The following is a 14,868-nucleotide window of genomic DNA, read 5'->3' as shown; positions in this document are numbered from 1 at the left end:
TGTGAATCCATGTTTCCTCTGTAAAGGGCCATTCATTTAGAAGGAAAAGAACCTACTCCTCATTCCACCTAGAAAATTAGTTTTTAATCTTAGTCCTGGCTTTGAATCATTGCTGGACCTACTCCCTGAGGGACTTGATTTGAGTGACAGGAGTTACTTATTCTATTTTCCATAATAAAGCTGCCTCAGAAATAACTGTTTCACATCTCTCAGTGACAAATCGGAAAAGGGGCAATTTTTCAACCTGAAGAAGTTGAAATATGACTTCCCTATTGTACAAGTCAAATGGCTGGAAAACTACACAAAATAGGAGAAAGCTGTTCATTAGCTTCCAGCTCTAGCAAACAAGCCCTCTTTTGTGCTCCCTTAGAAAAGTGACATGTTCACTAGAATCCATGCCAACTCACTGATGCAGAGGTGGGCAGGGAGCTACTTGAAGATGCCACTGTGTTATCTGAGGGTGAGACTGGCAGCTTCTGCCCCCAGCAAAGTGGCATGAAGACGATGGGGCAGTTGTCATGAAGAGCTAGGCAATGACTGTCATTTCACTGGACCACAGAATCACTGCAGGCTGTAGCCCAGTGGCCAGACCCCAACTGACACGGGCTTTCAAATGGAAAGAGCAGGATATCCTAACTCAGGACCGCAGTCTGGTAGAAAACGGCAGTACAGGACCTGTTTTGAACTTACAAAATCGGTCACCTAATTTTCATGGGTCCTACGGTACTTCAAATAAATAAGCTTTTTTGTTTTTTTAAAGTAAGGACCTAGAGGGGCACCTGGGTGGCTCAGTCGGTTAAGCGTCTGCCTTCGGCTCAGGTCATGGTCCCAGGGTCCTGGGATCGAGCCCCGCATCGGGCTCCCTGCTCAGCGGGAAGCCTGCTTCTCCCTCTCCCTCTGCCTGCCGCTTCCCCGCTTGTGCACGCTCTCTCTCTCTCTGTCAAATAAATAAATAAAATTAAAAAAAAAAAATAAAGTAAGGACATACAGATTCGTATTCAGTGAAGAGTCAATTTTATAGATAATTTTCCCTGCTTCCAGGATTAGTCTAAAGACCAAGATATGAAAATCAGACATAAACATAGTTAATTAGGAATTAGCAAGCTTCCCAGTGATCAACTGTGCTTGAAGAGGCAGGGTTTCCCGGATTTAGCTGGAGGCATGGTAATGTAGCGTTAGATGTGAAGGGGCCCCACCAGCATCAGTGGACCCAATGTATGATATTTGAGTGCTCTGAGAACTTTAAAAACTAGCTTTAATTTCCGTGTCTGTCCTTGGCTACTTGTGTCTCTGGGCTTGTCATGTAAGTACTCTGTTTTGTTTTCCACATCTGCAAAATGGCATATGCTATTTAGAGAACTCTTTCTGTTTCCAAAAGGTTGTTTAACAGTTCACCCTCAGGTGAGGCATCAAGGTCAGACATTTTCCAACAAGAAGTCCTGTGACTAATAAAACAAGTTGACTAACCTAGTAGGTGTTGTGAGATAAACTGGCCCCCACTATGCTGGGTAATGCTTGAGGACATCAGGAATTAGATCAAATCTAAAGGAGGAATCTAGGGCGCCTGGGTGGCTCAGTTGGTTAAGCGACTGCCTTCGGCTCAGGTCATGATCCTGGAGTCCCTGGATCGAGTCCCGCATCGGGCTTCCTGCTCGGCAGGGAGTCTGCTTCGTCCTCTGACCCTATCCCCTCTCAGGTGTTCTCTCTCTCAAATAAATAAATAAAATCTTTAAAAAAATAAAAATAAAAAAAAATAAAGGAGGAATCTAGTTGGAAGTAGCTAAATGGTGTCTAGAGGACTCCAAATGTACTGGGTCAGTCTCGGGCCATGTGGCATATAGGTTATGTGCCTTGGGGATCTGGGTAGGCTGTGAGTGGTATCATCACTAAGATACAAAGCCTGTAAAATGACACCTTCAGTAATAGACATCTATTACCTACAAGGGTGGAGAAAATTAAATAGTGGCATAAGTCATAATACTTGGAATTTCTTAAAGAATATTATTGCATAAATATATCAATCATGTAACTGTTGGTAACTCAAATGAATATACTGTGATGTTATTTGTTATTGACTGCTTACAACATTGCCAGAATGGGTTGTTGAGCTACAAATCTCTGATGACTCTCCAAAGGTAAGACCCACAGTATTGCTATGACTGAAACCTTGCTATGACAACAAGATACCAGTTTAGTTGCAAAGAGGATGGGCTCTACTTTGATATTTTTTTTCACATGTGCTTTAGATTTTTCTGGCATAGGTACATGCTTATTGATTCTATGTAAGCTTATATAGGATTCCTAATAAAGAAGATAATAAAATATAGGTTTGTTCATTTTATCAAATCAAAACATTGGACCAGGCACAATGTATTTGTTGTTATGACTCTGTCCTAGTACGTGTCAAGGAGACCTATTTTTAAGAGAATTATTTCAACCTCAAATGACATTAAATATTGATTGCTTATATATACTTTCAACAACAATAATACAGGTATTTTACATAATTAACAGCGAAAATGTCTGTTCTCTCTATATTTATTTCACTTTATGATTCAGCCATTAACAGTGAATTTCTAGTATTTTTATTTGTGAGGCTAAAAGGCACTGCATTGAATTGAACATTGCTTATTTTAACATATTGATTGCCCACCTATGGCTTTCTGTACACTGGACACAAAGATGAATTAGGACATTGTTGCAGGACTCAAGAATCTCTCTACCCTGGAAATAATTTTGACTGTGGAAAAAAAATTATAGTTAATGCAAGATCAAAATATAATTATATGAGGAGGGTTATGAGAGCATAGGCAAGGATAGGAGGGAGGAGGTGGGCTTGGCGCCTAGAAGTAGCAAGATCTAGAAAGAAGTTTAAGGCAATCTAGAGATGATGAGAGCCTGAAATGAGGCTGTGGCACATAGTAGATGCGGAAGAAATGTCTGCTGGATAGAGTGAATAAGGCTGATAAAAGAAATATTTAGAAAGTAGTATCAGTAAATTTAGGTCATTCATTACACATAGAAAGTGAAAGAGGAAGAATTCAAGAGTTATTGCTGACAGTTCTGATGTACAACTAGTAATGTCATTGATTGATAAGGGGACTACTTGGAAGGGCTCCTAGGTGGAGATCATTCATTCAGTACCAGGTTGAGTTTGAAATACCCATGAAACATCCAAAATAGATGTTCCACAGACTATTAGGGGAAAAGAATCTTGAACCTGTGAGGAAGGTAGAGATTTCACCTATGGATTTAGGAATCTATGTCAATGTGGTAGAAGTTATTAGAGTAATTAGATCATATAACATCCAAAAGAGGACAAGAGAATCATCTTGAGGAATGCCAACACTAGGGGCAGGCAAAGAATAGGAGCTGGTGAGGGGGACTGTTGTAGAGGTTGAAGGAGAACCAGGCAAGGCCACTGTCTGTCGACATCAAGGGGGAAGAGCGTTTCAAGAAGGAACTTGAGCTCAGTACAAGAGAAGACTGAAGAGACACCATTGGTTTTGCAGGAGGGTAAGGATAAACAGGAAGAAAGGAAGTAGAAGAGCCACTTCACACGACCACTTCAAGTTCTGCACCAAAGGGAAGACAGGTGGAAGACTCCAGGAGTGAACCAAGTCAGGGAATGACTTTTAGAACATGGAAGTTTCAGCATTTTGTAAACAGAAACAAAGAACCCAGTAGAAAGAAAGTAGCCAGCACTATAGGAAAGAGAGAAGAAATGTAAAAGATAGATAGGTGGAAGCATATACCTTTTACTCAGAGATGTAAAGAAAATAGGTGCAAACAGAAGAAAATGTAACATCAGGGACAAACACATCCAGCTTCCTCATTTCTGTAAGAAACAGGACACTAGACGTTTGCTAATGAGAGGTTGGTGATATTGGTAGGGAACTTAAGAAGAAGGATAAATTTTCCATGGGGAAGCTGACTGACTGTGTTTATTTCCCTTATAGAATCACTTTTTTCCCCTTTGTTTGTCAGATTTATTGACCTGTTCTTCAGGTATAGAAGTTTTCACCGTATATGTTTCTAATTTAAGCAAATCTAATCTGTAAGATTATAAAATTTTAAAATAAGGATATGTGGTTATTGCATTGCCAAGAGAGCCATTCTTTCAAAAAAAAAACTCTTAAAAAAAAAAGAAAAGGAGAGAGGGAAACAAACCATAAGAGACTGTTAACAATGGACAACAAACTGAGGGTTGATAGAGGGAGGCAGGTGGGGGATGAGCTAGATGGGTGATGGGGATTAAGGAGGGCACTTGTTGTGATGAGCACTGGGTGTTGTTTGTAAGTGATGAATCACTGAATTCTACTCCAGAAACCAATATTGCACTGTATGCTAACTAAGTAAAATTTAAATTTGAGAAAAAAAAAACTCTTTTAAATAGTCCATTCAAATTATTACCAAATTTTCCAAGGTCTTTTTGCACATACCTTTCAGGAAAACATCTAATAAATAAAAGGGGGTAACTGACTGTTGTATCTGATCATTATCTGCAATGTTGGTCTTTTCTTCCTGCTCCTTTAGACAGGTGCAGACCTGTTAATACTAGAAATGAATGCCCCTTTCTTTGCGCATCCACCAATATAGTGATGCGCTAGCGTCTGTACATCTCTTATTACATTTTGTTTTGCAAAGAACGCCAAGGTACCAAATTGGCTTATTCATCTTGCAGCTTGTGTGCTGCTGCCCTCCCCTACCGCCCAAGTCCATTAACTGTCTGAATGCAATTCCACTTTAAACTTTAAAATATCTGTCATCAGTTGGTGGTTTCTGTCACTTTTACTGTGTCAAATGTGTAGATAAGGAAGGGACAAATGAAGCAAAGGGTTAGGAAGTCTTCCACAGCACACCAATCAACAAGCATACAGGTTTGCAGTGTTTTAGGGGCTTGGGTTTTTTGTTTTTTGGGGTTTTTTTTGGTCTGATACAGAACCCCACGGGCTTTTTAGCTTCACTTCTCACAAGACTGCACAACTAGTAAGGAAGTATGTACTGTGACTGACACCCATTAATTTCTCATTATTTAGAAAGTGGGAAAATAAAACAGAGGAGAATGATTTCAGAATTCCTTATCAAAGTGAGCTAACTTGGTTTAATGAGTGCTAAGCAGTAATGCAGCATTGCTTTGTTTTTTGGAATACAAATGAGGTGCTGGACAAGGTGCTTGTGAATACAGGAAAGAATATGACCAGCAGTCCTTTCCCTGCATGCCTCTTGCTAATTCTTTTTGGTGAAATATTAAGTATAAAAAGGAAAATCTAATTGTACAAAGAAGTGACAAGCAGTGTATTTCAGTGACCTCAGAAAGCACAAAGAACAATTCTGTTAAAGTTGTGGCCTTGGTTTCCTGAGCACTTTTCTCAAGTTAAAAAACAACAACAACAACAAAAGATTTGACCGAGCACTTCACAAAAGAAGGTATATAATTGGCCAATAAAAATAGGCAAAGGTGTTCAATACCATTAGGCAGTAGGGAAATACAAACGAAAACCCCAGTGAGACACCACCACAGCTCCACCCGAGTGGCTGAACCCAAGAGGACTGACAGCACTGATACTGTGTGTTGGGGAGGGGGTACAACAGCTGGAATTCTCACATGCTCCTGGTAGGAATATAAATCACAAGGATTTTGGAAAACTGTCTTTAGAATCTCCTAAAGCTCAATAGAGATAGATAGATCTATATATCTAATGGCCCAGCAATTCCACTCCCATGCATATACATTGACCATAAATGAGTACTTACGTCTACCAAAAATACATATAAGAATGTTTATAGTAGCATTATTCAAAATAGCCCAAAACTGAAAATATTCCAAATGTTTATCAATAGTAAATAAATGGTGGCATAGTCATACAATGGAATACTCTTCAGCTCTTAGAAACAAAGTTCTATGTACAGCAACATGGATGAATCTTATAGACATAATGTGGAGTGAAAGAAGCCAGACACAAAAGAATACATATTGTGTGATTACACTTCTATGAAGTTCAAAAATAGGCAAAACTGATCTAAGTTGATAGAGATGAGGAAGGTGGTTACCTTGGAGGGAGGGGAGTATCAACTGATTGGAGATTCAGGGGAGACCTCTAGGATGGTGGAAACATCTATAGCCTTATATCTTATGTATCAGTATCTTGCATCTTATATTTCCTACATGTCTTATATCTTCTGTTTCAACAAATGCATGCATATGTATAAATTCATTAAACTTTATGTACTTTCTCATTCCTCAGAGACATCAGGTATCAGAAAGTCTGGTCTTATTGAAACTTTAGTCTCTTATCCAACTGAACACTTCCTTCTTCCTGGCTTAGGTTGGACCACGAGAAGGCGCATAGTCTGCTGTTCCCTTGTTCCCTATCCTGTAATTTCTAGTGCTTGCCCTTTCCAATTGTTAGGGATAGGGGGAGAAATTAGAGAAGAAATGGCCAATGTTTTTGTACTTAATGACAGTCATTGATGCCCTCTGCGTGGCAGGTGTCCAGACGCTGTCTCTCTCTGGAGGACCATGTGCAAGGTCTTCATGTGGTTCTTCCAATCCTTCCACAGCTCCCACCACCAGAGAAGTCCACTCCTCAGCCTCTTGCTGCCAGGGTCCTGGTGATCAGCCTTCTCTTCAGTTACCTGTAACAGGGCTCAAGCCTGACCGCCTTTCAAGATGTCCTATTGACCCAAAGAAAACTTGTTCAACCTTGACATGCCAAACTGAAATTACAGGTCCTTCAACTTCTGACCTTTCTTGGTCTAGCTCATCTGTCCCCAACCTTCCTTTCCCCTACTTCACCTGGTATGAGGGGCAGATGACTAAGATCAGAAGTTGTCAGACTGGGAAATGAAATGCCAGTGTCCCTTCTTACATGCACTTCTGGTTTTGCTACTTTGGCTAGATTCAGAAGCATCCAACGAGGACAGAAGCTCCTGATGCCAGTGAGTCCTCCAATCCTTAGATAGTCTAAAGAAGTGCATGAAAAGATGTTGGTAGCAAGATAAGTTCTACCACCTCTTAGAAATGCTACACGTTTGTGTCTGGGGGGTTCCTTGGGGACTTACTCTAAGATGCTGAGATACTTGATGGCCAATTGCTTTCAGTTTGGGCTTGAATCCTTCATTCTGAGGCAACCAAACTCCCATTCTGTATCTATTTAACGTGGTAAAAGTGCAAACCAGAAATAACCCAAATATCAAAGAAGATTAGTTGAATAAATTATAGTACCTCCATATGAGTAAATATCATTTATTATAAATCATGATCCAACTCTATATTTACTGACATGGAAAGATATTCTTGATTTATTGCTAATTGAAAAATGTTAGTGACCTCATGTTTCTGTCTATTCACATATATTATTGCGTAAATAGTATGAAGTAATGTTATGATTATAATAATCTAGGTCAAGTGTTGGCAAACTACTACCTGTGTGGGCTAAAGCTAGCCTGCTGCCTATTTTTGTAAATAAAGTTTTATTAGATCACAGCCATGCTGGTGGCTGCTTTCCTGCTATAATAGCAAAGCTTAGTAGTTGCAACAGAAACAGTATGGCCTACAAAGCTTAATATATTTTTACCATCTGGTGCTTTATGGAAAAAGTTTATTTTAGGTGATGGAATCATGGGTGATTTTTAAAAGTTTTTTGTATGACTTTATTTTCTACATTGAACATAAATTTATTATATAAAATATGTATCTGTTATTAAACCATTAAAACCTAGTTAGAAAAAACTTATATTAGTAACATTAAACTAAAGAGTAACCTTGTAAGTGGAATCATAAAAATTGGATTTTAGGTTCCAAAGTTCTACTTCAAAATATAAGATCTACAATGTAGTTATAATATTATTTTGATTATTTTTTTAAATTAAGACCTATATATGGATATGAGTCTTCTAGTTACCAACAGGATTAGTTTCTGAAAACTGCTTCCAGAACTTCTGGCATGTTCTTTTCATCTTCTGTGTTAGCTTATTTGTCCTCTGAAGCTGTGTTTTGAGTGATATAGCGCTAAGTTTGATGAACAGGTGGGTTAATCTGACTAAAGTTTTGGAGTAAAAAATAACTGTGACGAATAAATATTGAAGACTGATTTCCTTCACATAGTTATCAACTAGATATGAAAACAGTTCCAAAATGGGAGGTTTTCAAAATGCTTAGAACTTTGGGAAGTAAGTAAATCAATGTGGAACCTTCCACGACAGCTACTTTGAAGAATTAAATTCACTTGGATGCATAAATTACAGATATTTGTTACAAAGGACAATTCTGATGTAGCTAAGCAAATTTTGCTTCGAAGTCTTATAGGATAAAACCTTAAAAAAGGCATTTGAGTAATCAGAAAATAATGAAGACGGTCAGAAGACCTGCTAATTAACACTAGGTGAGGGACTACTTGAAAATGGAATTCACATTAACCAGAAGTTCCAGATGACATGCATCTTTATTAAAAGAAACAGAAGTAAACAGTACATTCATTAAACTTTCAAATACACAAAATAAGGAGGCTTTAAAAAATGCCAACGAGAAAAGAAAAATAACAGAAAGGATTTTGATAAAAATATAAAGCAATTAAAATGAGAAATAACAAAATTAAGCTTTGAAGCTTAGAAATTTGTACATCCAGAAAGAATGCCAAAATTTAAATATATTATTGCATTGATGATTTTAGGATCTGCTTTATCGACTAACTAGTATCAATCCAATGGCAGAATTTCCTAAATATGATGGAACCATTTACACGTTTTCAGGGTCAAAATTTATCCCTGTATTCACAAAGCTTAAGACTCTGGCCTGTCTAGAGGATAAAAAGTAAAACATGATTTATGTAAAGATACCATATCTCTTAATATTTTTAAAGCAAAATGGCCTCCCTTAGTATCCATTTCACAAGTTTTAAGATATTCTCTACCTTCTGATTCAACTCACCTTTATAATAATATCTCTCGTTACACCTGTTGCCATCATCTGTGCTGAGCTAGCAGGTATTAAGCAAGCAAACCCCAAGCTTTCTAACACCTAAGCATCTCCTCATGTTTCCACCTCTAACCATTCACTTCCTGTTCCTTCTCACCTCATCCTGTGCTTATCTAAATCTGACCTTCAAAACCCGGCCAAAATACCACTTCCTTTATGAAGAATGCCTCTCTCTTCCTAACCAGAAGAAATCATTTCCTGCTCCATGCTCCCATGCCTCTTACCCGTTTCTGTCATATATTAGAGATCTCTGAGTGACTATCTCATTTTCCCTGCTAAACTTCTATTTTCTTAGTCTATACCTACTTTATTTACTATTCTCTTCAGTGTCTAGCACATTGTCAGCAATTAGCATTTTGTTAATATTCATTTGTTAATGAATAAATGACCTCTTTTTTTTTTTTTCTAAAGATTTTATTTATTTATTTGAGAGAGAGAGAATGAGAGAGAGAGCACATGAGAGGGGGGAGGGTCAGAGGGAGGAGCAGACTCCCTGCAGAGCAGGGAGCCCGATGCGGGACTCGATCCCGGGACTCCAGGATCATGACCTGAGCCGAAGGCAGTCGCTTAACCAACTGAGCCACCCAGGCGCCCTAAATGACCTCTTTTGAAAAGGAGATATGGAAAGGAAATCTGTTTAATTTTTCTTAAAGAAATAGGAATAGAGAGAAAAAGATAATTCTGTCCATCTTCTCTGAATCAGATGATTGTTGAATAGGCTAGATATTTTCATTGAAGGCATATATGCTTTAAAACTAAAGAAAGCAATAGCTTTATCACATCTCCAGTGACCACTGTATGCCTTTTATAATGTTAATGCCACATGAAGTCCACCCTTTGTGCAGGAAGATGAATACACTACCCAGTGAATAGTTAGAGAAAACCTCATGCTCATTTATGCCACCTACTAATCTGTGGGACATTATTCAGTTTTGATGAGCCTGAGTTTTCTCATCTTTGAGATGGGAATAATTATTTTCAGCCTTACCTATTTCACAAGTTTGTTGTGACAGATAATAAGATAATGTAAATGATGGCACTTTGTAAATTGTAACATTCTATATAAATAAGAGTATATGAGGGAGATCAATATAAGGGACAATAAAATAAATACAAATAAGAGAGAGAATGAGTAAATGACTAAAACAGGTCAGATTCTTTAGGTGAAATTTATATGAAATATCTTATGAAATGCTTGAAGCAAAGATTTTGCTCTGCAATAACTTGAGTTCCATCACAAGAAACTGAGTAATTCTATAGGTGCAAATGTTAAGATTACTGAATTATTTCACTGCTTTGTGAGTTCTATAATATTGTAAAATCAGTCTGAGGGATCCTTATAGATGAGAGAGTTCCAAGCCTGAAATAATCTTCAATCTAATTTACTTACTGTTACCATTTAAGAAGACTGATTTTATTTCCTTCTCTCATACTATGAAAGTCAGTTTAATAAGAGTCTAAGATCTTTTCCATCATACTTCATGGCATCCTGAAGTTTTAATAAACTTGCTGAAAAGGAATATAAATTGTGAAACCCAAGGATAAGAAATGAATCTGAGCATTTACTTATTCCAAACACCATCCAGATCTGGAATTCATCTATAGAATCCCCGCTAGTCTTGACCTGGATGGATTCAATGCAGAAAAAGGGATGGAAATCAACTGTTGATCCCAAAATCAAACAGGTAGAAATATGATCTCCCATTATTTTTGATGCAAATGGAACCTTTGGCTTTGCCCCATCTGCAGAACAGACACACACTATCATGTTGCAGTTCCTCCAGTCACTCCTTCCCTCTTGGTGATCCAGGCCCATGGCACACAGTTCCAAATTAGCTAGGACAATTAACAAATAAGTTTTCAGTTTTAATTTCCTTCCCCTCTTAATAAGACTCTATCAGCACATCAGTAGACATTTTCTGAGAGCACCAGCTCTACTCAGCTTAAATGTGTGATGGATTAGGCTGTTGCCTAAGAAGTTCCAGTTTTTTTCCCAAAGGAGCCACTGAACAGAACCTGTCTTGAATAGCAAATGTACCCTGAAGAGTGAAATTCTGTTAAAGTCACTCTGAGCCTCCTTATAGCTTGCAGCATGGGCCTTGAGAATTAGAACATTTAGTAGCTACATGATCAAAATGCCAAGATGTCTATAAATGATTTGGCTAATCCTCATATTGTGCTTATGGTTAACTTCATTACTTAAAACTTAAGACTATTTTAGGGGTGGCTGGCTGGCCTAACTGGTAGAACATGTGACTCTTGATCTCAGCGTCGTGAGTTTGAGCCCCACATTGAGGGTAGAGTTTACTTAAAAAAAAAAAAACATAATTTAGACTGGTAGTCATAAGTATAATGAATTAAATCTTTGCATCTTGTATTTTATTTATTTATTTATTTTTAATTTTATTTATTTATTTGACAGAGAGATAGCGAGAGCAGGAACACAAGCAGGGGGAGTGGGAGAGGGAGAAGTAGGCTTCCTGCCGAGCAGGGAGCCCAATGCTGGGCTCGATCCCAGGACCCTGGGATCATGACCTGAGCCGAAGGCAGACTCTTAACGACTGAGCCACCCAGGCGCCCACATCTTGTATTTTAGATAAATTGCTTTGCCATTCAAAGAGCAGCAAAAACTTAACTGACCATAACCCAAATTAACCATGCTTCTTCCCTCACCTCTACCCCAATACCCCAAAGTTAAAATGCTAACTTGGTATAAAAATTGAATTTTAATTTCATGTCCATGTCATAATGAAAGCATGAATAGTCAAATGAAACCACAATTGACGATTGACTTATTTCACGTTACCATCATATCATGTACTCGTATTGGAAAGAAGTTGGTTTTCCTATTCATGAAAAACTTCCCTGGAGCATAATTTACAACTCAAGGATCTCAGAAAGTTACCTGCCACCAGTGGGAGAAAAAAAGTCATTTTTCATAAGTCATCATAATCTAGGGGTGAGCTGATACTGGAAACTGATGGCATGGAGTTCTTTTTCAATCAAGTTCAATGAACTAAAATCTGTGCTGGAGATTAAAACAATATATATGGAAATCCATTTTCTATGTGTAATTCCTCTATGTCAATTTTCCATGTGTTGATACGGTACATGAAGCTTCAATATGATCTCTCTGCGTCTCTCTTAGAAGATAAAGGGAAGCTAAAAGTCAACAGTTGCAGTCAGCCATCAGGCTCCGAAGGGGGCTCCTATCTCCTCAAATCTGGCACAGCATCCTTGCCACCTGGGGCAGCCGCTTCTCCCTCGAAGAGCACAAACGGAGCTCCTGGTACTGTTTCTGAATCAGAAGAAGAAAAAGCCAAAAAATTACTGTATTGTTCACTATGCAAAGTGGCTGTGAACTCCCTGTCCCAGCTAGAGGCACACAACACAGGTTAGCAGCTATCATTTGAATTTAAATCGTGTTTATAACAAAACCCAACTTTTCCCAGCAGAATACCGTATCTTTTGTTGTTCAGACGTTAGGTTTGTTCCGTGTCTTCTCTGCTTTTTTGACTCAAAGGAATGATTTTAAGAAAAGTAGGATATCATAATTTTGGAAACAGCAAGGCAAAAGTTTAAAGCAAATTGGAGATAAAACTTATTCTGTTCTTTATTTTCTCAAAAGCATCTAAGATTTCCCAAAACTCATTACGATGAAGTGACAGAGATGAAAACAAATATCTATGCACAATGTTCACTGCAACACACTTAGAAAAAAAGAGAAACAATTTAAAAGTCCCTCAGTAGGGAAACGTCGAATGCTATATTATAGTAACCCAACATGAGAGAACATAGTGCACCGTCATTAAAATGTAACTATTAAAAAAAAAAGTATATGATTTGCTGTGTGAAATTTTCAGGATATTTAACTAGTATGATCCCAATTTTGAAAATATATGTATTTTTTAGTATATAAACAAAACAAAACCTGAAAAAGAAAACTAAAATGATAACAGTCGTTATCTCTGAGTGGTGAAAATATAGGGTAATCTTACTTATGCTTCTCTATATTTTCCATATTTTCTCCATAATATACTCATGTTTTCCCATTTTTTACCACAAAAATGTGTTGAATAATCAGTGTCATTGTTTATAATAAATAAAAACTGTTTATAATCAGCATTAAAATGATTATTTTTTTAAAAAGCAATGAGAAATTCGGCCTGAAGATAAACTTCTCAAAGATAAGAAAACAGAGAGCTATTCATATATCTATTCAGTTCTTAAATAGCTACTTACTTAATGTATGTCTCTTTCTGTCTTAGGATCTAAACACAAGACCATGGTTGAAGCTCGTAATGGGGCTGGTCCAATTAAGTCCTATCCTAGACCTGGATCAAGGTTAAAGATGCAGAATGGCAGTAAGGGCTCAGGACTACAGAACAAGACATTTCATTGTGAAATCTGTGATGTTCATGTTAATTCAGAAATTCAGCTCAAGCAGGTAATGTATCCTGAATTAGTATTCACTGTTGTTGGGTCACCACCAATGAAGTTTTAAATTATAGGTGAGGTTCGGTGGGGTGAGGTCTGGAGCGGATGACCAAGAAAGAATTCTTGAGATGTCTTTGGTGCAAAATGGTGGTTTATTAAAGCCCAGGGACAGGACCTGTGGGCAGAATGAGCTGCTGCCCCGGGGCTGTGAGGCGTGGCGGATTATATACTCAGGAGTTGGGGAGGTGAGGACAAAGGGGGTGTCCAGAGGACTGTCATATGCTAAAGAAGACTCTCAGGATACTGGAGGCCTGGTTATTGATTGTCAAGCCAAGGCTGTTTTTCCCTCTAATGAGGCACTAACAGGAAGACAGTTGGGAGTTTCCTGGAGGAATGTTACGTTCCTCCTAACACACGTCCTTGTCAATGGGCTTCAGGTTCAAAAAGAAATTCCAATTTTATTTACATTTCCTTCTGCCTCAGTCTCCCCTTATTTTATGGAGGGGAGGATGATGTTAGGGCTTCCGGAAACTGAGTTCTGGGTCTCTGGAAGTTAGGCTATTGATAAGAAAGCTCCTTCCTTGTAAATCACTAGGACATTTGTGAACTGAGGGAAACTCCTCTCCTGTAGGACCGTGATCTCGATCAGTTAACCACCTGTTTTTCCTTTAGGGCAGCCAGGAGTGCCTGAGGAATGTCACATATATCACATTGGGGGGGGGGAGGGTGTAGGGTGTCAGCTTCTGCTTTGTCCTCAGCTAGCCTTCTGCTCCCTCATCAACCACTGGCTTGTGTATCTAATCTATATGATGGTTCTGGGCTAGGTGAGCACAGCATTCAACCTGGAGCTTGTAGTCAGTCGAGCAGGAACTTCTGGAAGACAAGATGTTCAGCCTGTCTTTCACAGACCAAAAGGTGGTTAGGGAGACAGACTCATCAGTCACGACGGTAACAACAGGCAAAGCCAGGTAAGTACTACAGAGAAAGGAAAGGAAGAGAGGCATCACAACTGAGTGGGGAGCAGGTCTGAATTTTGAGAGCACGGTGATCTAATCCTCACCACCTGGGAACTGTGGACCCAGAACTGGGAATGGAGCAACCCGCTACCTCTATCTAGGAAATACATTTTACATGGAGTAAAGCTCACATTTAGATTCAGCTAATGCATCAAACTTTTTTCAGCACATTTCTAGCCGAAGGCATAAGGATCGAGTTGCAGGGAAGCCACTGAAGCCGAAATACAGCCCTTACAATAAACTCCAGCGGAGCCCAAGCATTTTAGCAGTAAGTTCACCTCACCTGCTCACTTGTTTCGTGGGTCCACCTTCCTGGCTTAGGCAGGGACTGTGGGTTAGGAGGGCCTAGGGACTAACTGGTCCTGAAAGGTTTTGAATTTCAGTAGCCCTCATAGAAGTTTAGAAGTTTAGAAGGAACTGCTTAGTCTCTGCTGT

At 38.7% G+C, this 14,868-nt stretch overlaps 1 protein-coding gene across 10 annotated transcripts in view; it reads left to right on the top strand.

The window, feature by feature from the left end:
• The window catches only part of ZNF385B (zinc finger protein 385B), a 386,162-nt gene that overhangs the window by 368,490 nt on the left and 2,804 nt on the right, over positions 1–14,868 (top strand). For all 10 annotated transcript variants that reach the window (XM_078071048.1, XM_036071535.2, XM_078071049.1 and 7 more), the window contains 3 exons: positions 12,129–12,374; positions 13,249–13,427; positions 14,600–14,701. In XM_078071048.1, coding sequence (XP_077927174.1) covers positions 12,129–12,374; positions 13,249–13,427; positions 14,600–14,701 — 527 coding nt within the window. The remainder of the gene's footprint in view (positions 1–12,128; positions 12,375–13,248; positions 13,428–14,599; positions 14,702–14,868) is intronic.

The sequence above is a fragment of the Halichoerus grypus genome, chromosome 4 (genome assembly GCF_964656455.1).
Source record: "Halichoerus grypus chromosome 4, mHalGry1.hap1.1, whole genome shotgun sequence".
NCBI lineage: Eukaryota > Metazoa > Chordata > Mammalia > Carnivora > Phocidae > Halichoerus > Halichoerus grypus.
The sequence above is the reverse complement of the archived record's forward strand: the minus strand, read 5'-3'. Positions and strand labels throughout refer to the sequence as shown.